At 52.6% G+C, this 20,146-nt stretch overlaps 7 protein-coding genes across 7 annotated transcripts; 2 read left to right on the top strand and 5 right to left on the bottom strand.

Moving 5' to 3' along the window:
• Window positions 1-227: 227 nt before the first annotated feature.
• On the bottom strand, window positions 228-3,328 carry BO85DRAFT_452584 (uncharacterized protein). The gene is made up of 3 exons (XM_025660854.1): window positions 3,067-3,328; window positions 1,326-2,887; window positions 228-1,273 (listed from the first exon to the last, which is right to left on the bottom strand). Exons 1-3 carry the CDS (start codon window positions 3,083-3,085, stop codon window positions 455-457), a joined length of 2,400 nt encoding a protein of 799 aa, XP_025512139.1. The 5' UTR covers window positions 3,086-3,328; the 3' UTR covers window positions 228-454.
• A 165-nt stretch (window positions 3,329-3,493) lies between these two features.
• Window positions 3,494-5,021, bottom strand: trm10 (tRNA (guanine(9)-N(1))-methyltransferase). Its single transcript, XM_025660853.1, has one exon. The coding sequence runs from the start codon at window positions 4,861-4,863 to the stop codon at window positions 3,601-3,603; it is 1,263 nt and encodes a 420-aa protein (XP_025512138.1). The 5' UTR covers window positions 4,864-5,021; the 3' UTR covers window positions 3,494-3,600.
• A 173-nt stretch (window positions 5,022-5,194) lies between these two features.
• BO85DRAFT_452581 (putative NADH-ubiquinone oxidoreductase subunit GRIM-19) lies at window positions 5,195-6,142 on the top strand. The gene is made up of 4 exons (XM_025660852.1): window positions 5,195-5,284; window positions 5,402-5,508; window positions 5,583-5,735; window positions 5,817-6,142. The coding sequence occupies exons 1-4, from the start codon at window positions 5,234-5,236 to the stop codon at window positions 5,863-5,865; spliced, it is 360 nt and encodes a 119-aa protein (XP_025512137.1). The 5' UTR covers window positions 5,195-5,233; the 3' UTR covers window positions 5,866-6,142.
• On the bottom strand, window positions 6,123-10,778 carry BO85DRAFT_141435 (karyopherin MSN5). Its single transcript, XM_025654079.1, has 11 exons — window positions 9,770-10,778; window positions 9,516-9,704; window positions 8,989-9,460; window positions 8,815-8,939; window positions 8,695-8,766; window positions 8,409-8,633; window positions 8,255-8,358; window positions 7,948-8,206; window positions 7,756-7,898; window positions 7,109-7,707; window positions 6,123-7,056 (listed from the first exon to the last, which is right to left on the bottom strand). The coding sequence occupies exons 1-11, from the start codon at window positions 10,595-10,597 to the stop codon at window positions 6,380-6,382; spliced, it is 3,693 nt and encodes a 1,230-aa protein (XP_025512136.1). The 5' UTR covers window positions 10,598-10,778; the 3' UTR covers window positions 6,123-6,379.
• A 653-nt stretch (window positions 10,779-11,431) lies between these two features.
• BO85DRAFT_471410 (sterylglucosidase 1) lies at window positions 11,432-14,514 on the bottom strand. Its single transcript, XM_025662472.1, has 5 exons — window positions 14,330-14,514; window positions 13,707-14,245; window positions 12,714-13,645; window positions 12,347-12,665; window positions 11,432-12,278 (listed from the first exon to the last, which is right to left on the bottom strand). Exons 2-5 carry the CDS (start codon window positions 14,088-14,090, stop codon window positions 11,625-11,627), a joined length of 2,289 nt encoding a protein of 762 aa, XP_025512135.1. The 5' UTR covers window positions 14,091-14,245; window positions 14,330-14,514; the 3' UTR covers window positions 11,432-11,624.
• BO85DRAFT_141394 (SKI complex subunit tetratricopeptide repeat protein SKI3) lies at window positions 14,326-19,136 on the top strand. Its single transcript, XM_025654077.1, has 3 exons — window positions 14,326-14,815; window positions 14,875-15,075; window positions 15,132-19,136. Exons 1-3 carry the CDS (start codon window positions 14,700-14,702, stop codon window positions 19,063-19,065), a joined length of 4,251 nt encoding a protein of 1,416 aa, XP_025512134.1. The 5' UTR covers window positions 14,326-14,699; the 3' UTR covers window positions 19,066-19,136.
• On the bottom strand, window positions 19,137-20,055 carry BO85DRAFT_141395 (OB fold domain-containing protein). Its single transcript, XM_025654078.1, has one exon. The coding sequence runs from the start codon at window positions 19,942-19,944 to the stop codon at window positions 19,207-19,209; it is 738 nt and encodes a 245-aa protein (XP_025512133.1). The 5' UTR covers window positions 19,945-20,055; the 3' UTR covers window positions 19,137-19,206.
• Between the last annotated feature and the right edge of the window lie 91 nt (window positions 20,056-20,146).

Below are 20,146 nucleotides of genomic sequence, written 5' to 3'. Positions count from 1 at the left end.
ATGCGTGACTATCATCTGCTGGCAGATTGGTCCATAATCATGGGTTGGTGGGTTGGTTGGTGGTAGTGTTTTGGGGCTGGATGGGCAATTGCTGGCTTGATTTGCCTACGTCAAGCTAGCTACTAGGGGATTAAGGCAGCGCCGCAACAGGTACGGGATACCTGTCGACGAGAAGCGCAACTATATACTACGTGGCCGTCGGCCCAGAATGTCATCCATTAACCATCATGCAACGTCAGTCATAATTCGTAGTCGGATTATCAGCTACTAATAAGGGTACAAATATCAATGCTTAATTCCGCAGTGCAACCGTTCGCCATCCGTTCATATCACCGTGAAAAGACATTAAACCGTTTCACAAAATATCAGAGTGGAAGAAGAAAATAGAAAAGTATGAAAAACCGAAACATCAAGAGGGTATGCAGCGGCGCAAAAGAACATGAAAAGCCACTCATCAGTAAGGCGAGTTGACAATCTCGTCCCTGCCTAACCGGCTGCCCCATTGGGTTCGGCGACGGGGAGTGACGGGAGGACCGGCGATACTCTCGCGAGTGGGCTTCATCAAACTCCTCTTGGCGACCATGTTGACTTCGTTGGGCAGGGCCACAATGACGTTCTTGTCCGAGCCGAATCGGAAGTTGTCCGCCATGACGTCCTCGCCGTAACGCTTGATGGTATAGGGGTCCTTGCGTCCGGCAACGACCTTCTTCAAGCTCCAGGTAATGATGAAAGGACCAGTGGCAGTGACAATCGATGTCTCCTGGCTGTCCACACCGGTGTTGAAACGCGCCTGGGTGAAGCTGATAGGCTTCTTCGTCTCGTGCTGGAACTGGGCCACATGGGCAGGCTGCAGACCCAGACGACGAGGCTGCGGCTTAGAGTCCTTGGCGAAGGAGCGCTCGAAGCCAAGCTTGCCCTCGTTCTTGCCCTCCTTCTGCAGCGAGTCGATGAGGAGGAGGTATGTCCGGCAGGTTGCGAGCACCCAGCGACCGTCCGCGGACACGTCCAGACCGATGATCGGCTCTCCCAGAGCGGGAATATGGGTCTTGGCGTTGATTCCAAGACGGTCAAACATGCGGATATCACCCTTGTTGGAAGCCACAGCAAGGTATCCCTTCTCAGTGGTAGCCACCGAAGAGAAGTCGTTCTTGCTGGCATACTGCTTCAGGTCGGTGTCCACCAACTTGTTTCCGTCGACACGAGGGTCGATGCGGTAGAGGGCATTCTTAGAAGCACCAACGAAGGTCTGTGCAGCGGTCATTTGGGAGAATTTCTAGGCAAGTCAGCAGATATTTCACATAAAACCAGAAAAAGAGGTTACTCACAGTCTCAGGAGCAAAGGTAGTGACCGGAATGTCATCGTGGACCTTCCACTCATCCACAATCTTACCATACTCCAGGTCCATCCGGTAAAGCGAGTTCGGATCGTCACCATTCTGGAGGATCATGTTGGTGTCTTCGGCGTGCAACATGACCTTCTTGGGGCTGAAGAGCTTGCCCCTGGGGGTCTCAACCTTGGAGATGTTGGTAGAGAACTCCAGGTTGTTGTCGGGAGTGTGTTTGAAGACGCCAATCTTGGAGCCACGAACGACAAAGGAGCGGTCATGCTTGTAACCGACAGCAAGTTGAGAGTTGACGTTTCCATCGTCATCCCGCGTAACGACATCATCTTGCTCCTCGTCAGAGTCGTAGTGTTCGCTGCGTTGACCGTCGTAATGGTCTTCCTCCTCACTCTCCTCTTCTTCCTCCTCTTCAGCCTCGGCTTCGCGTTCCTCGGCATCCTCCATTGTGAGATCCTGGAAAGCATCCAGCACGTACTCCCGTTCTTGTTCCTTGACCTTCGTCCACTTCATCTCATTCAGCTGTTCCCATAGAGCCTGCATGAGACCCTCCTGAAACCTCTCCTCAGTCTCCTGGTCCTTGAAGCGCAAGAGCCAGGAGTAAGCCGAACCATCTTCACCGTAGGCATTGAAGATGAAAGACAGATATTCGAAGTTGAAAACGGGGTTGATGTCCGCAACGACAGCCTGCCCAAGCCACTCCTTGTCTTCTCCGCTGATCTGGAGCCAGTACGTCCAGTCACCAACCTCAGAAACCGTGGCAGTCACGCTGGCCGCCTGCAAAACGAACGTTCCGCTCACAAAATCGAACAGGTGCAGCTCGGCCTTCTCCTGGGCGAGGACCTCTCTAGCTTCAGGCTGTGCTGCAGAAGGGGGAGCAACTGTGGCTTCCTCCGAGGCTGCGGGCTTGATTTGTCCCTTGGACCGCGAGTATTCGACGTCCTTCACCATGGCGGCGGTCGACTCTCCAGATGTCAGCGACCGAGCAGGAGACCGTGCTGAAGAAGAGATAGGGCTTGCAGACGGTATAGGCCTCTCCTCCTGGAAAGAGAACTCTTGCAGATCTTCGCGGCTCACGTTCTGGGAGCTCCGGCGGTATGCGCGCTCGTACTGGCACTGCAGAGCGGCTAGCTCGAAGGTGGAAACCTTATCCGAAGGTACGGAGGGGTCGCAGACAAACTCGAAGAGGTCGCCAACGTCGCCACTCAGGTCTCTCCAGGCCAAGATCTTTGCTCCTCCGTCGCGCACCTCCGAGCGGAAGTGCAACGCCTGATCGAGCAGGAAGACCTTTTCGTCCTTGTCGAGGCTGTCACTGCCGCCTTGTTCGTCGTCCTCTTCCCCGAGCTCCTCCTCGCCTTCCTCGTAGGCGCGCTGGATAACGAGCTGGTACTGAAATTCCTGACCGGTGCGTCTGATGGAGGCGGCGGCGTCCTTGAAGATGAGCTCTGAGTAGCCCTTGGGCGACAGAGGGCGAACGAGGTAGAGTTGTCCCTGAGGGATCTCGATAATAGATTCCTTGGAAGAGTCTCCGAAGAGGTACTTGCTCACTGCACAAGTCCCGAGAGGATACGTCAGTATGAGAGGGGACCAATAAGTGATGAAGGTAGGATGGGAGGAAGCAGGGGAGGAGGATGAGGGGAGGAGGGGCAGATGGCGGGGTAGCAAAGCCAAAGTGAAGGCAGAGCTGCCCTCGAGGAAAAGACATCCGGGAATGGAAGGGACTTACCGTTGCGGAGCACAAACATGGCTGGAGCTGCTTTGCTGCTCAGCAACAGCAACCTTGTTTACTGAACTTTGAGATAAGGTGGGTTGCTAGGGACAGGGATTGAGGCAGGTCACCAGACAACAGAGGGGACGGAAAGTAAACAGGAAAGGATGAGCCTTGGTCCGGGGGCAGAGTGAAGAAGGCCAGGGCCCAGACAGCAAACAGAGCAAAGAGCAGGCGAGTCTCTGTGGAGCTTCTGGAAGGAAGAAACAAAAAAAAAAAAGATGGAACGGCGAAGTTGTTGTTGTTTTGGTTGCCGTCATCCATCGCTCGGTGGCAACCATGTGGCGCAGCACGTGTGGCGGTGCGATTATGTCATCTCTCTACATCATCATCCCACTTGTCTACTAACTAGTCAATAACTACTGCAGAGTATGAAGCTCACTGCTTTGCGAGTGATTGGAAGAAATGTAGATTGGCCAGCCACTAGTCTAGTAGACAGCTCATGGCAGCTTATACCGCTGCATATATACACATTACTTAGCACTGCACCCCTCACTTGCCCTCCGTAGGCACTTCTGCCATAGCCTGATCAGGCTCCTCTGCAGCCTGCTCAACCGCCTCATCAGTAACCCTCTGAGCCTGCTCCAACGCCTCCTCTTCCTCCTCCTCCTCTGCATTATCCTCCTCGTGCTGAGACCCCTCTGCCTCAGCCCCCGACTCCTTTAACTTCCCACCCTTCCGCTGCGGGATAACAGCCAAGAACGCCTTCCCCCAATCCCCCAGCTCCAACCACTTGAGCATGATCTCCACGACATGATTCGTAGCCAGCACCTGTCTGGAAGCCATCTGGATATAATCCCCAATAGGCAGCTTAGCCGTCTTAATCCCCTTCTCCACAGCCTGCTTATAACAAATCCCCTTGTGCCGATTCTTATCCACCAACCCCCCAACAATATACGTACTGAACGGCTTCAACTCCGTCAACGTATGGGGACTATCACTGCTCAAATAAACCACCTCCCCCTCCTCAGGCTTCATATCCGTCTTATCAGCAAAGACTCCCTCCATCTTACCCCCGTCAGGAACAACCATCCACTCCTTCGCCTTCTCCGCCACCTCGGCAAAATCATCCGGCAGGATCCTAACCCCCTTCCAGTTCAAGTAATGCTTATTCAACTTCGTATCAAACCGCTCCTTCAACTTCTTATTGAACGACGAAAACACCAAATGCGATCGATACACCGACCGACTGTTATCCGAGTACGACCGCGTGATCTGCGACCCCAGTGAAATCCGCTCCTTCTCCAACATCAACTCGTCGTATCCGCAGTCAATCACCAGTGTGAGCGGCAGCAGCGTTGACTTGCGGAAGCGCTCCTGAGTCCGTTCGTATTGCTTCTTCAGTTCGGCTTCCGTACCATCCAGCCGCGCCTGCTCGAACGCTGCGCGGCGGCGCTCTTTGCGCGCCTGTGCGGTTTTCTTGCGCTTTGCGAGTCGCAGATCGCGCTGCTGGTCCCATTGTTCGCGGCGGCGTTGGCGCTTCATTTCGCGCTTGGAGATCTTGGGCGCTCCATCTTCGGTGGTGGGGGCTGCAGTGCTGTCGGCGGCGGCGCCGTGGGTGGTAGTAGTAGTAGTAGTATCATTCTCGGATGTCATGGTAGGTTGCTCGTTGCCGCCATTGTCTGTCCCAGCCGTAGCAGCCGTAGAGACATTATCAGCAACCTGCAGCGCACCGGTCATTCTGGGTTCAGAATCCTGAGACTCGTCGTGATCAAGCTTAGGAAGCTTTCTAGGTCGATCGTTGTCTTCCTCCATAACGTAGTCGGAGTCCTCAATTAGCAATGATATTCTGTCTCTCCCCTATCACAACTTTTAGAAAATAATCCCTTACAGAGACCAAAAAAAATAATGAACAAAGTGAACAGAGAATCACCAAGAAGTAGAAAATCAGTTGAAGCACGCACCCAGCGGCTAATCCAGCTGAAGATCACCAATATGCCCCACCCACCAATCACAACCCCCTCAGCGCTCATTACCAAACCATGCATGTATCACGTGACACAACATCCCAAGTTCCCATCCGCAACCGCATCATATCTCCCAGCACCACCCTCAATTGAAAGGCTGCGGCAACCTCCTCCCCTCCTCTTGTCTCGCCAGTCCTTTTTCCTCCTCCTCAGTCACCATGCCTCAGGATATGCCCCCGCAGGGGGGCTACTTGCCCGTGCAGTACAAGGTGCGTTAAACCAGACACGAAACGAACCGTCCGATTAATCCGATCCAACGACGAGCAACCACACACCCTACTTTCGAACGAACAAGCAAGCAGGCCAATGGCTAATTAATTATATAGCGCAACATCCCTGCCCGTGGCTTCCGCCCCATCTACTACCTGATCGGTATGCACCTGATCATGGGCTACGGATACTACAAGCTCTTCTACGGTGTCCGTGAACAATAGTACGTCCATGCCTGACCCTCCGAATAACCGGCAAAGGAAGAATTGGAAATTGACAGATGTGGGAATGAAATAGCGAACTCGCCCGTGAGAAGATGTGGGGCCGTATACACATCATGCCTCTTCTCCAGGCCGAGGAGGACCGTGACCAGGCTCGTCGCTACTTCGCCGACAAGGCTCGTGAGAAGGAGCTCCTTGGTACGGATGCCAAGATCTACAACTCGGACCGGTATGTGTTTCTCTACATTTGTATTTGGATGATGTCAATTGGGCAGCAGGGAATCGCTAATCATGATTCATTTGAGTACAGCTTCGTCCGCCCTACCTTCACTTATACCCCCAGCAAGGTCACTCAATAAGCGCTTGGAAGATAATAAAATTTTGCGTGCGTTCGATTATGTTGTCTTCTGTTTGCCCAGGTCGTTCCCTTTTGGGGACGGCGAGCGTCTTGTGCATGATCTAATCGGGGGGTTCATGTGCAGGCAAATGATGGGTTCGGAGTATTCAGTTATGGGCGTGTAGGCTGCGGTTCCGTGAGAATCAACAGGTGCACCGGGATAGTCAAGATGAGCTACTATTGTATGTTGTAGATATACCAAACCAAAGAGACCGGCCAGTTCCGCAATGCGTTTTGAGTGTTTTGTATTCTTTTTTTTCCTTGCCAATTGGCGTCTATCAACCGCTGCTACATTAGACTATGCTGCGTCGCTGCCATGACCTCCGGGGAGGCGTCTATGTGCTTATATATGTGAAAAAAGTCAAAACCGCAAAAGGTGGCTGTGATGTCGGAGAAGGCTTGAAACCGAAGCCACCATACTATACAAGGGAAGACCTGGGTATGAGCGGCCGCCGCACCGAATCTAGGGGGAGATTTCAACCGAACAAGTCCGCGACACCGGCAAGGTCCGGGCCATCGTTGATATCGACCTTGTGATTCTGTTGGCCCTCCATCTCACCGGTACTCATGTACCGTTCCTGTAGCGCACTCCTGGCCTTTCGGCGTTCTTCACGAGAGCCCAGAATTTTACCCTGCTCGGCGATACTCACACCTCTCAGGCCTTCCAGAAGATCCAAAATTAGCGCACGCTGCTGTCGCGCCGCGGAGGAACGTATGAGAGCAGCCTCTGCGTTGGCAACCCGTTGTTCGTCCAAGCCCGGAAGGCTGAGCATCACGGCCCGTGGGGTGGGGCTGGACGATCCATACAAAATCCAGATGGAAGCGATGAGCTGGGCAAGGTCTTTCTGCATGTCAACGAAGTAAGGTTCGTGCACAGATGTGATGCAGGCCTTGAGCACCTCGGAAGAGATAAACTCGCGGATCGTTACGGTTGTTGCCGTATCATTGGGAGGCGCGAAGTCTTGAAGAATGGAGCGAATGACACGAGTGATGATGCTGCAGCACCGCGTATCGCGCATACGGAGGGCATGGGTGCAGAAGAGCATCACCGGCTCGAAAATCTCAGGAGAAGACAGGACAAAATGCCGGATGGAGTCAGAAAGCGCTGGTGCCGCCTGTGGGACACTGGGATCTACTGGCTCGTCGTCGGGGTCTAAAATAAGGAGTTAGCACATCATAAAGATCACAATTTTAATGCAACTTACCCCCTCTCTGCGGGTCTAGGAGGCTTGCCACGAAGATCACCGCGGAGTATGTCAACTGCCGTAGGATACTTTCCGATTTCATTTCATCGGTTAGATCCCCTTCCCCAAGGCCCTCCTTCTGACGTTCAATGGCGTCCCACTCGGACGTCACTTTCTTGTCGATATTTGTGAAAAGAGTGGAGAGCATTGGAGGCAGGAACTGGGCCCGGAAGCGGACGGGGCAGTCATCAATCAAGCACCTTGAGATGTTAAGAAGGACGGAGAACTGATGGGAGGAAAGATGGGCGGAGTCCTTGAACAGCGCCTGGGCAAGGGGGCCAGGAAGTTCTGCGAACCCATAGAAATGCTCTCGCAGCCTGCTCATGCTGAACAACATGGAGTAGCAGGATTCTCTAACTGCCCGAATCTTGCCTCTTACTGAGGACGCAAATCCCTCAAGCGAGGCTTTCGAGGCCGTGATCTTAGCATAGAATTCATCCCGGCTTCCAGTGGAAATTCCAGCTTGCCAAAATCTATCGGTCAGGATACGCTCGACTACACCGCGCATGTCATGAGGCAAGCCACCCCAGTTCTCCGGGTTGTGGAAGGCATGCGCGTTACTGTGTGTGGTTAGCCAAATATAAAGGGCTGATGGACAGATGGCTTACCTGACAAGCTGCAGTAGCGTTGGCAGAATTGTCGGAATAATGTCATGCCAGATATTGCAGGCCAGTTCGTACGCCTGATCAGTTTTCTTAAGTTTGTCCGAGGAAACGGCCAACATAGTCTTGGTGCCTCTCAAAGGCAATTGCTATCCCGAAGTTAGCACTTGTTGGTGGTGACAAAGGAGTTGTTATTACCTGGAACTTTCTGGTCATCTCTTCCTGGATTAGCTTGCCCTCGCTATCCAGAGGCACGGATGACCAGTCCTCGAGCTTGGGCGCATGTCTCGCTTGCATGTATGGACCAACACTCTGCAATCCGAGCATAACGCAGAAGCCTTCAAAGGTTGAGCTCATATTACGAAACTCCTCTTCCTGCCAAGCATTCTTTATGGGTTCCACGAAGGACACTAGGCGGGACTGGCGGAGATACGGTTCGACGTTGTTTGCACGTTGCCTGCAAGGTCAGCACTAGGACGTAAGATATGATGTTGTTGAGCCATACATGATGATGAGCAGAATTGATGTGAGCTCCATTTGGAGCTTGTCATCTACGCGGTTGGCCATACTGATCTCCTTGATTTTAGGCTCCAGTATATCGTAAAAGGTCTGTGGGCAGAACAGTTAGCAGTGCATGGACCGATAGTGGTCTAACTTACTGCAAAGTAGTCTGCATAACGCATAGCCAACCTCCGGAGTTCATGGCTGGTCAAGCCGTGGAGTTCCTTGACAGACTCGGAGTACACTGGGTATTCCGGCTGGTCAGGTAGACGCGTCATGAGGATGTACTCTAGGGCCTTGAGTGCAAAGCTAGGGGTCTTATCCAGAGCTTTGGATGAAATATCGACAACAAGCTTGATGACCCGTTGCTTGAGGATTGGATCCTGTAGGGTAACGTGAGTTGGTTATAGTGAAACATAACATCCGTGGACAAGTCAGTCGAACCTCAAAGTTCCGCTGCATCAACTTGAAAGCCCATGCCTCTAGCATCTGTTCTAGTTCGCTCCGCTTTTGTTCCTACATTTATGTTAGCTGAATAACGGTGGTTGGAGTCGTGTCTCGCACGTCTTGCTGGGGCATCCGTCCATGCGCAGACACCCATTTATTATATCCCTTCAACGTTGCCTCAACGACTGCGAACTGCGTGTCGGCACGCATGAGGGGCATTGAGTTCTTCGAAAACGACTTGACTGATGCAGGGTTTAGCTAACAGTTCAAACCCAGGCAAGACATACATACCGCTGAAAGGCTCCACTCCGGCGTAGAGATTGTCTAGGTTAGAGTCAACTTCCGACAAGATATGAAGAATGGCTTCCTGTGGTCTCTTTTGTACGATGCTTTCGATTATAGACGAGCAGTAGCGCCGGTAGTTACCAACGAATGCATGCCTTTCGGGGATCGTGTCAATATCCTCGTTAAGGAAAACAACCGTAGCATTCTCCGAATCAGACGGGAAAGACTCCCAACGAATCAATCTTTCGGTGCAGATACTCAGCAGGGAAGGTACGAGGCCAGTGACCAAGTCTGTATTTCCGATCCTCTCCGATGCGATTAACTTAGACCACACATGAAGAACGGGAATCGAAACAGTAAGACTTTGGTTCTGAATAACGCTGACGGTGAGGTTGAAAAAGAACGGAAGGTTAAGGCCCTGTACGCTTTCCAAGGCAAAAGACTTTTCCTCAAGGAAACCCGCAATATATGATATCATCTATTCATAATGCGTTAGTGTGTGCCTCCCCATCAAGTGCGGTTTCTTTTCATACCTCAGACACTTTCTTACATATGGTGTACCGTAGGTCGTCGACGTCGTCAGGCCCAACGACGGACCATTCGTAAAGTTTCTGCAGCACATTCAAGGACTCCGTTTCGTACATGACGTGGACAAGTGGTTGGAAACCCTCGATGTCGACATTGGAACGACTATATAAGGCATGCAGGGCTTCAACCGCGGCCTAGATTGGTTAACATTAGCACGACATGCCTTCGCATGACCCCCACAGGTTCGGTGGAGACTTACCATTAACACATATTCGTCATCACAAGTGAATGCCCTCGCAATTGAAGGAACGCAGTTGGCAGAGAGAATTGCTTTGGGAATTGACCATGCAAGGACGGACTTGAGAGTCGCGAGAGCTTTAAGGGCCGAGTCTTTCGCTTGCTTCGAGTTTTGGATGTTCCCGATACAATCGGCCAGGAACCCACAGATGCGGGAAAGCCAACCTTCCGGGCCACAGCGCAGGTCAATACTGTCCTTCTTTGGGTGAATCTCCTCGAAGACAGACAGGGGAGTGCAGATCTCCACCAGAGCCCGATTGAGATCCGTGCCGCGCAGGGAAGAAACGGTGTCTTCGCGGTAGAAGATGTCTTCGGACAGGGTTTCCAGAATCGACAGGACTAAATCCTTGTGAACAAGACTAGCATTCCAGAACTGAACGAGCGTAGCGTCCATGTCGTTCCAGTCCAAGCCCCAGCTCCGTTTGGCGACTTCAGCCCATAATTGGGTGATTTTGTTGCGGATATACGGGGGATCTTCTGGCCGTACCGATTCGGCCAGCTTGAGGACCAGACCCCTCAGTGCATCGATCTGTTCTGATGCCTCAAAGGAGGTGTGACGCAAGACGTGATCTAGCAAACCCAAGCCGAAGTAGCGAACCAAGGGGTTGCTCTGGTCCGGGGAAGCGAGCAGGAAACCATTACGAGCAGCAGATTTGCTTTCTTTCTGGGCCTCCACAAAGGTCAAGGCCTCCCTGCGCAGCTCATTTGTCGAGGAGGGGCTGTGGATGAGCTCAAGGGCACGGATGATGTCGGCCATGCGGCCCTCCGATAGATCTGCCTCGGCCGCCATGGATAGGATCTGACGGAACTAGTGCCGCCAGGGGACGAGTGAAGGATAAGTATAGCGGGAATAGGTTTAATTCAAGACTTTTTCCAGTGGCAGCACCAATGCCGGCATGATCTAGGCCCTTGTAAAGCCTTGGTCACTCTTCCCGATGAGAGAGAGATCCGTTCGTTGCGGGTCACGTAGGACTGCGTTGGGCAAATAACAAACGCTGCCGCAATCAGCCTTCCAGAAAAGGTGGGCGACACACGGCAACCGCCTCCGAGGCAGTTGCGGCTCGGCGGTGCAGTGGTGTTCTGGAATGAATTGGGGGATGCGGTTTCTGCCTAATGAAAGGGTTTATAAGGAGGGGGAAAACCACGGGGAAACTAGGAATGTTCCGAGTACGGAATTGAGGAATTGCTTCTCTCCTCTTGGTGGTGCTTGTTGAGTTGAAGGGGAACGGGGAAACCCGAATCTATCACGTCCGATGGTTGGACGGAGGGGGGAAGGGAAGAAGACTGCAAAAGTGGGATAGGAAGTAAGTTGCAGTAGTAGTAAGAAAAGTACCTTTTAAGGGAAGAAGAGGATCGGGAACAACAATAGAATGGTGAACCATAATCAATCATAAATAGCTCACTGTGAATTTTCCACGCGCCGCTGCTCCAATCACCACACCGACTAGGCGGTCAGGGAGGGGCTTGCACCACTCACAGCACGCCCTGCCCTTCACCGCTTCCCGGGGTTGGCCTTATCGATAAGGCCCGGATCAGCCCTGGAACTTCCCCTCTCCGTCGGCATACAGAAAAGGAGAGTTTATTTACCCCTTAAACCATAGGAGGCTTCAGTTCCCTACTCAGTGACCATGACTGCAACCTCCGTTGATATGTTCTATGACAGTTTATATAGAAGACAGGCAAAACAATTACCGTACTTAGACTAATACGTATGACCCATAAACTATAGTATGACCGAAACTCCACCCAACATCTGAGAAAATATAAATTGTCGTCTCAAATGCTATACTAGGACGCAACAGCGATGGTCCAGCCATCTACATCACCGTGCAACCCCCCTTCTGGCACTGCTCAAGATAGCTCAGATCATCTGCCGATACACTGCTCAGGTCGCCGGGTTTCCGCTTTACACCTTGAATCTTGATATCCTGCTCCCCTTCCATATGCCACCAGCGGAGTCGTTGCACCTTGATTGAGTTGATCTCCGTGTAGTCGATGCTCCATTCTCCACTGCTGACCGAAACCACGGTTTGTGTATCAGGAAAGTGAAACTCCGGCAAGTATATCTCCGTTGCCACCTCATCTCCCAGGACTCGCTTGCTGCCGACCAGCGAGAGGGTGAATGTGCAGTTCCGAAGGTCAAAAACATACTTCGAGACATCTCCATAGGTGTAGATTGGGCTGGGTCGGATGAATGCCTCTCCAGCTCGGAAGCCCAATTTATCTGCGTTGGACTGGGTGTATTCTGATGTGATGGACGGTGTGGCCAGTGCATCCTTCAAATTACCGGGTCCAACCTGATGATGCTCTGGGTTGCCTTGACTCTCCGAGTAGGCGGGTGAACGAGGGTCGGGGTCCGTTCGGGATTCACCCTCCAGTGCCAGAAGCTTGCCACTTGGCAGCTCCAGATCATCGAGGGAGTAGATGGACAGATCTTCGCCGTTCCAGTTGTCGCCCCACTCGTGGTTGTTCTGTGAAACATTGAAAGTAACTTGTTAGACCAAGATCCTCTTCCAGACGGTCAGGCGGCAATGCTTACCGTGGTGGTGTAGAGCCACAGCGTGAAGCCATTGCCCGTGCTTCCTTCTAGGGCAAAGTGGTTCGCATCCATCGCACTAACTTGGCTGCTATAATCGCCGGTTTTATAAGCATGTTTGTCGTCCATGTCATAGGGAATACCAATCTCCGTGAAAATCAACGGATGGTTCCCCATGTACTTGAGACTTTCATCACGGAGAAATTTAAGTTGGTCGCGCAAGCAATTCCGAATGGCTGTCTCTCCGATCTTGACGGCAAATGCCGGAGTCAGATATTTCCCTCGAAGAACACCGATTACATCCACATTGTATAGCCGATTCCTGTGACTGTCAGCACCGCTAGTTGTGTACATTTGAGTAGTTACCTACCAATGTTTCGTCAAGAGTGTCAACCCATCGTAATAATGTACCGCATGGATCATGTTAGGATCATCATCGGCTGTTCCCTTCAAGTCCGGGGGTATTTCCATGACCGGCGGTTGGCACAGCATGATGGCCCCCGGCCACACGCTTCGGAGAGCATCCCTGTAAGCTCGATAGTGTTCCATAAAATACGTATTGGTAAACCTATCATAATTCAGGGGTTCTCCGGTCTGCGGCACTTTGGAAAAGTAATCCTTCTGGAGAAGTTGGTCCGTCGACGGATCCCAAACCCCATGCTGGGCCCAAAGACACTCGCCTAATTTCCAATCGGGATCGCGCTTCCAGCCGTATTTGTGGTCGTCATAATCAGCTGGCAGCCATGCAGATTCACCCTCAGGGTCTACAAGTTCTCTGCCAGTCTGATGAGGGCCGAAGCTGCCAAAATTCCAGGTTGTTTGCTCGCATGCTCGCCCCGAGCCAGTAAGCATGGCTTGGAAAGCAGTGGGCGATGTGCCGAGCTGCAGTTGTTGCTCCGGTGGGATCACGGATATGTCCTGTACTCCAATGAGTCCACGATGGGGTTCATTCATACTCTCCCACCCGATGACAACTTCATTTTCAATGTCGCCAGCCTCATGAATCTTCTGGGCGAAATATCGACATGCTGCAATGAAGTGGCCTTGCAGATAGTCCTGTATGTTCATGCCGTTGATTATCGCTTTCGGAGCAAAGTCCCGACCTCCCCAAAATAGGGTAAACATTGTCTGACAGACAAGACGGGTGTAGTTCGTACTCCAGATCATTTTAGGGAACTCAGCCGGGACATCATACGTATTTTGAACAAGGGCAGCTTCGGTCTTCTTGAACGTCCGCGGGTTCAAGCCTGCCGCATAGAGGGTCCAGGCTGGCGCACCGGAGCCTCCTGATAGTCTAGACCACTGGGCTTGTTCAGCAAAGGGGCTTCATACCACCAAGCAAGCATGATGACTGGGAACATACCACATCCTGATGAGGATCTAGGAACACATAGAATTGGTACTGCTTGGCGATCCGCAGGACCTCAATAGTGAATGCTATCCATTCATCATCGTACTTCCCGGGCCCTTCATGTTCAATCGCTTCCCATGTGAAGATGTACCGCAAAGTATTGTAACCCCATTTGCGTAGCCTGGCAAAGTGTGTATGAGCGTCGTCAAGGGAGAAAGGGCGACCGACGAAGGAAACGTTATCGGCGTCGAAGAAGTTATCGGAGATGTAGGACGGTGTATCAGGGTTCTTAGGGTATTTGCATTCGCCAGCAACGTTTATTCCTCTTAATGTAATCTCTCTATTGTGCGAGTCCTTGAAAGTCCGACCATCAATGCGAAGCCGTAGAGGGCCCATGATTGCCAGTGGCAAGGTAGGTAGTAGGCGACAACGAACGGGGTTGACGCTCCAGATATGATAAAAGGGGTGTAGACACCGACGGCCACAACCTCTCGGAGAATATCTAGCACAGCCTAAGGTAACGAGACAGGTCGGGTGACAGATAGGTTATTCTGGGAGTTGAGAGTCAGTCAGTACGGTGTACAGCAGGACAGCCGGGGGACCGAATGAGGTGTCGATCGGGGATCCGCGCTAACCTTGCATGAGCACACCGTCCAACCATCAAAGGGAAAGTCAACGAGAGTGAAGACAGATGTGGAACATGAATAGATGCACTTATTAAATAAGACGCGAATCCTGCACCGCAAAAACTCCCCTGGTGCCTGGAGAATCCGCTATCAAAGGTAGAGTGAATCCAGGATCACTGCGGAGAGAGTATCACGGGTGATTGGAGATAACGGGAAAGCGACCGGGCCTCTGACGTACCATACGAATATACGATCCGTGCCCGCTTTGGGCTTCCCCACATAGACTAGCTCGCCTTTTCTCGACCGGCGCTCAGCTCCTCCACTTCGTCTATCCAGAATCTCGCCTCGACAGGCTGGGCCATGAAGCAATTGTTCTAGAATGTCAAGCAAATCCGCTCTGAAGGCGGTGCGAACAGCACTCGACGCAAAGGATTTTGAGCTTGCAGCTGAGAAAGCCAAAGCTATTGTACAGCAAGACCCTCAGATCTACCATGCGTGTGTTGCTCCGACCCCGCGGTACCCATTGCGCTGCTCACAGTCTAACCATCTTACAGCAATGTCTTCCTTGGTCTAGCTTTAGATAAACTCAACAAAAACACCGAGGCTGAAAGAGCCTATCTTTCGGCAATCCGAGTGAAAGAGAACGACAAGACAGCGTGGCAGGGACTCATCAACCTCTTTGAGAAGCAGGGAGCTCACAAGCTCGATACGTATCGCGACGCAGTTCTCCGACTTGGTCAAGTATATGCCGAATCGTGCGTTTTCATTCCGTCTTTGTCTCTAAACTGAATGATTACTGAATAAAGTGCAGAGATGACAAAAACCGCTGCCAAGATTTGGTCGACAAGTACGTTGGGTTCGCGAAGAAGAACGGATCTCGGTCGCAGTACAAGAAAGCCCTCGAATTACACCTGCCATCATGCCCGCTTTACGATTTCCTCGAGGGGAGAGTTCCCCATCCTTCGCACACCTACCTCCGATTGATAGAAATGACCGAGGCGGAGGAAAAGGAGTTTATCAACAGGGAAATCGGTGAACGACGTACGCGACTGGGTGCAAAGATTGATCAGGTTACACTAGAGGTCAAGAGGGAGGCCTTCAAACGGAGCGAGCTAGAGGAGCTTTACCGTGGAATTGTCAATTGGTCTCATGATGATGAAGTTCGGCGTACCTACGAAGAGAAGTTGTTACAGCGAGCGAACGACATTCTCTCCGTGCTACCGGCGAATGAAAAGGACGCCAAGCGAGCAGAGGTCTTCCAGGCCGCCCACGATATGGTGATCATCAAGCACCCTTATGAGCTCGCGTGGAAGATCGTGCTGGAATGGCAGGATATTCAGAACTTCTCGGAGTGGGACCGCAACTTCTTGGACGACTTTATTGAATTCTTCCCCGAAGACGGTCTCTCTAAACTGCTGAAGGGCTTCTTGGCTAGCGACTTGTCACCGTTCCCGAAAGACAAAGAGCCCAAAGAAGCTGCAAAGAAGGATGAAGAGACTGAGAACAACAATGGCGAGAGCAATGAGCTAGGTGTCCAGGATAACCTGCTCTTGATAGTGGAAGGCCTTGAAGGATCTTCGGCGTCGATCGTCGCTCACCGGGTTGTGGCCGAACTGTATCTCTCACTTGAAGAGTACGACAGCACGGTGGATGTCTGTCGCAAAGGCCTTCGCAATGTGCAGGACCTTGTCAGGAGGACTGGCATCAGCCTGCAAAACACCACGGATGCACTCAACATTATGCTCGCCAACTCGCTTATTTATTACCAGTCTCCCCGGCATCACCCCGAAGCTAAGCGAATTTTTGAAGAGATCTTGGGCAGAGAGCCGAAATCCACGAGCTGCTTGTTGGGTATTGGTCTGATTCTTAAGGTTGACGAGGATTACCCTGAAGCCGTCAATTTCCTGGAGCGTGCGCTGGAGCGAGACCCGACGAATATCAAAGTCCGCGGTGAGCTGTCGTGGTGTAGGGCACTCAACGGCGATATTGCATCTGGCTTGGAGGGACTGCAAGACGTCCTTGAAGAACTTCAGGAAGCGGAGTCCGACAATAGAGAATTCAAAGCTGAGATCCTCTATCGAGTGGGATACTGCCAGTGGGAGAATGATCCATCGCCGGCAGCGCGCAAAGACCGGACTGGAGCATACGCCAGCTTCCTCGCGTCTATCCAGTCAAACATGAATTTTGCTCCTGCCTATACGAGCCTCGGTCTTTACTATGCGGACTACAAGAAGGACAAGACCCGAGCACGTAGGTGCTTCCATAAGGCATTCGAGCTGTCAGCGTCAGAGATCGAAGCAGCTGAGCGACTTGCCAAGACATTCGCCGATCAGAGGGAATGGGATCTTGTCGAAGCCGTGTCCCAACGTGTCGTTGATTCAGGGAAGGCTAAGCCTGCCCCAGGCTCGAAGCGCAAAGGCTACAGCTGGCCCTACGCAGCTCTGGGCACAGTGCAAATCAACAAGCAACAGTACCCTAAGAGTATTGTCTCTTTCCAGGCAGCTCTCAGAATCTCTCCCAATGACTACCATTCGTGGGTCGGTCTAGGCGAGAGCTACCACCACTCTGGCAGATTCATTGCCGCCACAAAGGCGTTTGAGCACGCACAGCAGCTCGAGGACAACCTTTCCGACAAGGAGCAGATCTGGTTTGCAAGGTACATGCTGGCCAATGTCAAGCGAGAGCTCGGCGAGTACGAGGATGCTATCGCGAGATATGAAAACGTCTTGCAGGTGCGGCCTAATGAATTTGGCGTGGCGATTGCGCTGCTTCAGACGCTTACCGAGAGCTCCTGGAAGAGTCTGGACCAGGGTCTTTACAATGACTGTATTGAGCTGGCACGGAAGGCCCTACTAGTAGCCAAGTCGCTTGCTCTGGAACGGGTCGACGTTTTCAACCTATGGAAAGGAATCGGGGACGCCTGTACGCTCTTCTCCTACGTCCAGTCGAAAACGGGTAGGCTGCCGGTTGATGAGCTACGAGACCTACTTGAGACTCAGCTAGAACCTACGGCTCTGGATATCTTGACAGAAGTTGATAATGTTGGTCATGACTGTCTATCTTCGTTAACAGCGGACGATGAGACAGCCAACCGGACGAGCCAGTGCCTCTACGCTGCTATCCTGGCATACAAGCGTGCTATTCAGGTCTCCCTGCGGGACAGCCATGCCCAAGCAGTCGCCTGGTACAACCTGGGCTGGGCAGAGTACCGAGCCTACCGGTGTTTACAAACCATCTTGAACACGGAGAACAAGAAGCAGTCACGTAAGCTCTTGAAGGCAGCTATGCGATGCTTCAAGAGAGCTATTGAGCTCGAAGCCGGAAATTCGGAGTTCTGGAACGCCCTGGGAGTAGTCACCACGAGCATGAGTCCCAAGGTCGCACAGCATGCATTCGTCCGCAGTCTTCACCTCAACGACAGGAGCGCTCAAGTCTGGACGAACCTGGGAACTCTTTATCTCATCCACAATGACATTCAACTCGCTAATGAGGCTTTCACCCGGGCACAGTCCACTGACCCCGACTACTCCCCGGCCTGGGTTGGTCAAGGCTTCTTGGCTCTCTTGTTCGGAGATCCTCAAGAAGCGAGAGGCCTCTTTGAACATGCCTTTGATATCTCCACTTCATCGACCCGTTTGTCGAAGAAGCAGTATACGATGAGCTTGTTTGACCACCTCCTGTCGGATTCGTCGCTGTCGAACGAGATCTCACAACTCATTCAGCCATTTTTTGCCCTGCACCAGCTCTCCAGCCAGGACCCGTCTGACCTTCCATTCGTCCACCTTTCTGCTCTCTTGGCGGAAAGAATTGGCGAACACACCGACGCTGAAGCTAGTCTGCGGTTAGTTTGCGCAGGCATGGAAAGTGAATACGAAGTCACAGAATCCGCATCATCCCTTTCCCGATATGCACAGGCCAATGCAGACATTGCTCGTGTTCTGCTTGCGCGCCACGACTTCGAAGAAGCTGCTGAGAAGGCAGAGACAGCTCTTATGCTGTCCGGAGAGGAAGATGCCGAGAAGTTTGACCCAGAGACAAACCGCAAATTGCGCCTGTCGGCCCATTTGACAGCCGGTCTAGCACACTACTACATGAAGTCGATGGACAACGCGATTGACATGTTCCGGGACGCCCTTCAGGAAGCGGACAACGCTCCGGAGGTGGTGTGCCTCCTGGCACAGGTTCTGTGGGCCAAGGGCGGAGAAGAGGAGCGCGCTGTGGCACGCCAGCAACTATTCGACTGTGTCGAGGAGAACCCCGACCACATTGGGGCGGTCACGCTCCTAGGAGCAATTGCACTCCTTGACGCTGATGCGGATGCCATCGATGCAGTCGAGTCCGATCTGCAGAATATGATCACAAGAGACGACATTGAGATTCATGAACGCGGCAAGCTAATCAAGCTCTTGACCGCCATCTCGACCCTTGGATTCACGGACAATTCTGGCGTACCCGAGGATGTTCGACGCGTCGGCGAGGCCACAGCAGCGGTGATGAGATCGCCGTACGAACCTCAAGGCTGGGTAGAGTTAGCGTCCACCACGCAGGAACTATACCCTGCGGAGATGGCGACCAAACGGGCAGCGAGGAGTGTCCCTCCCCGCAGCAACCTGGAGGCCATCGATCTCTCCGCCGCATACGCACAGACCGGAAAGGCAAGCGACGCGCTGCGGGCGATCATGGTTGCGCCATGGAAGCAGACTGGATGGGAGGAGTTGAACCACGCGGTCTCAACGACCAGCTAGACGTGTTGTAGTTAGTTAACTGTCACACACACACACACACACATACACATGTTAGTATAGATGCATACAAGCATTAGACACACTCCATCATCCACATCCCTAACAATAAAGGAAACCAACCTACCACATAATAGACCCAGTCTACACCCCCCCATTAATCCTCGCCAACAACCTCTCCTTCCTCCCCTCCCTCCACTGCACATCCAACCCCTCAATCTTCCCTCCCAACACCACACAGGACTCCGGCGTAAGCATCACCAACCCCCTCGCAACCGTAACATCCCTCACGACGACCTTCGCCCCAATAGCCAACTTCCCCAACCCAATCCCATTGACCCTAGCAAACTCCACCCCGACGGCCCTCGTCCCCGTCGCATCCTGCAGTATCAACCGATGCGGTCCATTACTATCACCTCCACCATCCCCACCTGCTGCAGCATTATTATTATTATTCTCCGCAGCAGCAGCAGCAGCCTCACTATCCTCCCCCACATTCACCGTCCTCACGATCTCCCTCCCCCGTATCGCCTCCCCCCTTTCCACGCGCTCAATGGCCTCCACCTGGCTCCAGAGACTCGTGCCGATGTCTTCGATGTCGAGGACTTGGAGTGGGATGGGGCCGTTCAGACGGCGCTCTTGGATCGTGGGATCGAAGATGTCGACTGGGAGGAGGGTGGAGGGGTTGGTGGTGCTGAGGGAGTCGCGGATGTCGGAGGTGAGGATGCGGAAGAGGGCGGTTTGGGTGAGGGCGCTGAGGGGGATGGTGCGTGATGATGTTGATGTTGAGGCGAGGAAGGTGGTTAGCCAGGTGGGGGAGACGGGGAGGGATTTGGTGGTGAGGAGGTGGGTGGTTATTTGGGAGTGAGGGGTGGAGGTCATTGCTATCGATAGTAGGGAGTGTAGATCAATTATTAGCAGAAAGAAGGTGCATCGTTGTGAGGGGTTTTTTTCTTTTTCGTCCTGGGGAGAAATGTAGAAAGTAGCTCTGGTAGAAAATGTAAGTTTACTGTTCGTAGCTCCGATGCGGAGCGGAACGAATCCGGGGAACGGACCAGCCTGGAAGTTACTAGCTGGACCTCAA

Source organism: Aspergillus piperis, assembly GCF_003184755.1.
Source record: "Aspergillus piperis CBS 112811 unplaced genomic scaffold BO85scaffold_20, whole genome shotgun sequence".
Taxonomy (NCBI): Eukaryota; Fungi; Ascomycota; class Eurotiomycetes; order Eurotiales; family Aspergillaceae; genus Aspergillus; species Aspergillus piperis.
This window is presented reverse-complemented; position numbering and strand designations above follow the sequence as displayed.

Excerpts from the sequence above, each read along its gene's own strand:
- BO85DRAFT_452584 (XM_025660854.1), bottom strand. Across the intron at positions 1,274-1,325 it reads CTACCTTTGCTCCTGAGACT|AAATTCTCCCAAATGACCGC; the intron begins GTGAGTAACCTC and ends TGACTTGCCTAG.
- trm10 (XM_025660853.1), bottom strand. The coding sequence starts at position 4,863 with ATGGAGGAAGACAACGATCGACCTAGAAAGCTTCCTAAGCTTGATCAC.
- BO85DRAFT_452581 (XM_025660852.1), top strand. The coding sequence starts at position 5,234 with ATGCCTCAGGATATGCCCCCGCAGGGGGGCTACTTGCCCGTGCAGTAC. Across the intron at positions 5,285-5,401 it reads ACTTGCCCGTGCAGTACAAG|CGCAACATCCCTGCCCGTGG; the intron begins GTGCGTTAAACC and ends TTAATTATATAG. Across the intron at positions 5,509-5,582 it reads TACGGTGTCCGTGAACAATA|CGAACTCGCCCGTGAGAAGA; the intron begins GTACGTCCATGC and ends GGAATGAAATAG.
- BO85DRAFT_141435 (XM_025654079.1), bottom strand. The coding sequence starts at position 10,597 with ATGGCGGCCGAGGCAGATCTATCGGAGGGCCGCATGGCCGACATCATC. Across the intron at positions 8,940-8,988 it reads CGGAGTGGAGCCTTTCAGCG|TCAAGTCGTTTTCGAAGAAC; the intron begins GTATGTATGTCT and ends ACCCTGCATCAG. Across the intron at positions 8,207-8,254 it reads TCAATTCTGCTCATCATCAT|GCAACGTGCAAACAACGTCG; the intron begins GTATGGCTCAAC and ends CTGACCTTGCAG.
- BO85DRAFT_471410 (XM_025662472.1), bottom strand. The coding sequence starts at position 14,090 with ATGGGCCCTCTACGGCTTCGCATTGATGGTCGGACTTTCAAGGACTCG. Across the intron at positions 12,666-12,713 it reads ACACTCTTGACGAAACATTG|GAATCGGCTATACAATGTGG; the intron begins GTAGGTAACTAC and ends TGACAGTCACAG. Across the intron at positions 12,279-12,346 it reads TGTGGCTCTACACCACCACG|AACAACCACGAGTGGGGCGA; the intron begins GTAAGCATTGCC and ends AATGTTTCACAG.
- BO85DRAFT_141394 (XM_025654077.1), top strand. The coding sequence starts at position 14,700 with ATGTCAAGCAAATCCGCTCTGAAGGCGGTGCGAACAGCACTCGACGCA. Across the intron at positions 14,816-14,874 it reads GACCCTCAGATCTACCATGC|CAATGTCTTCCTTGGTCTAG; the intron begins GTGTGTTGCTCC and ends ACCATCTTACAG. Across the intron at positions 15,076-15,131 it reads GGTCAAGTATATGCCGAATC|AGATGACAAAAACCGCTGCC; the intron begins GTGCGTTTTCAT and ends AATAAAGTGCAG.
- BO85DRAFT_141395 (XM_025654078.1), bottom strand. The coding sequence starts at position 19,944 with ATGACCTCCACCCCTCACTCCCAAATAACCACCCACCTCCTCACCACC.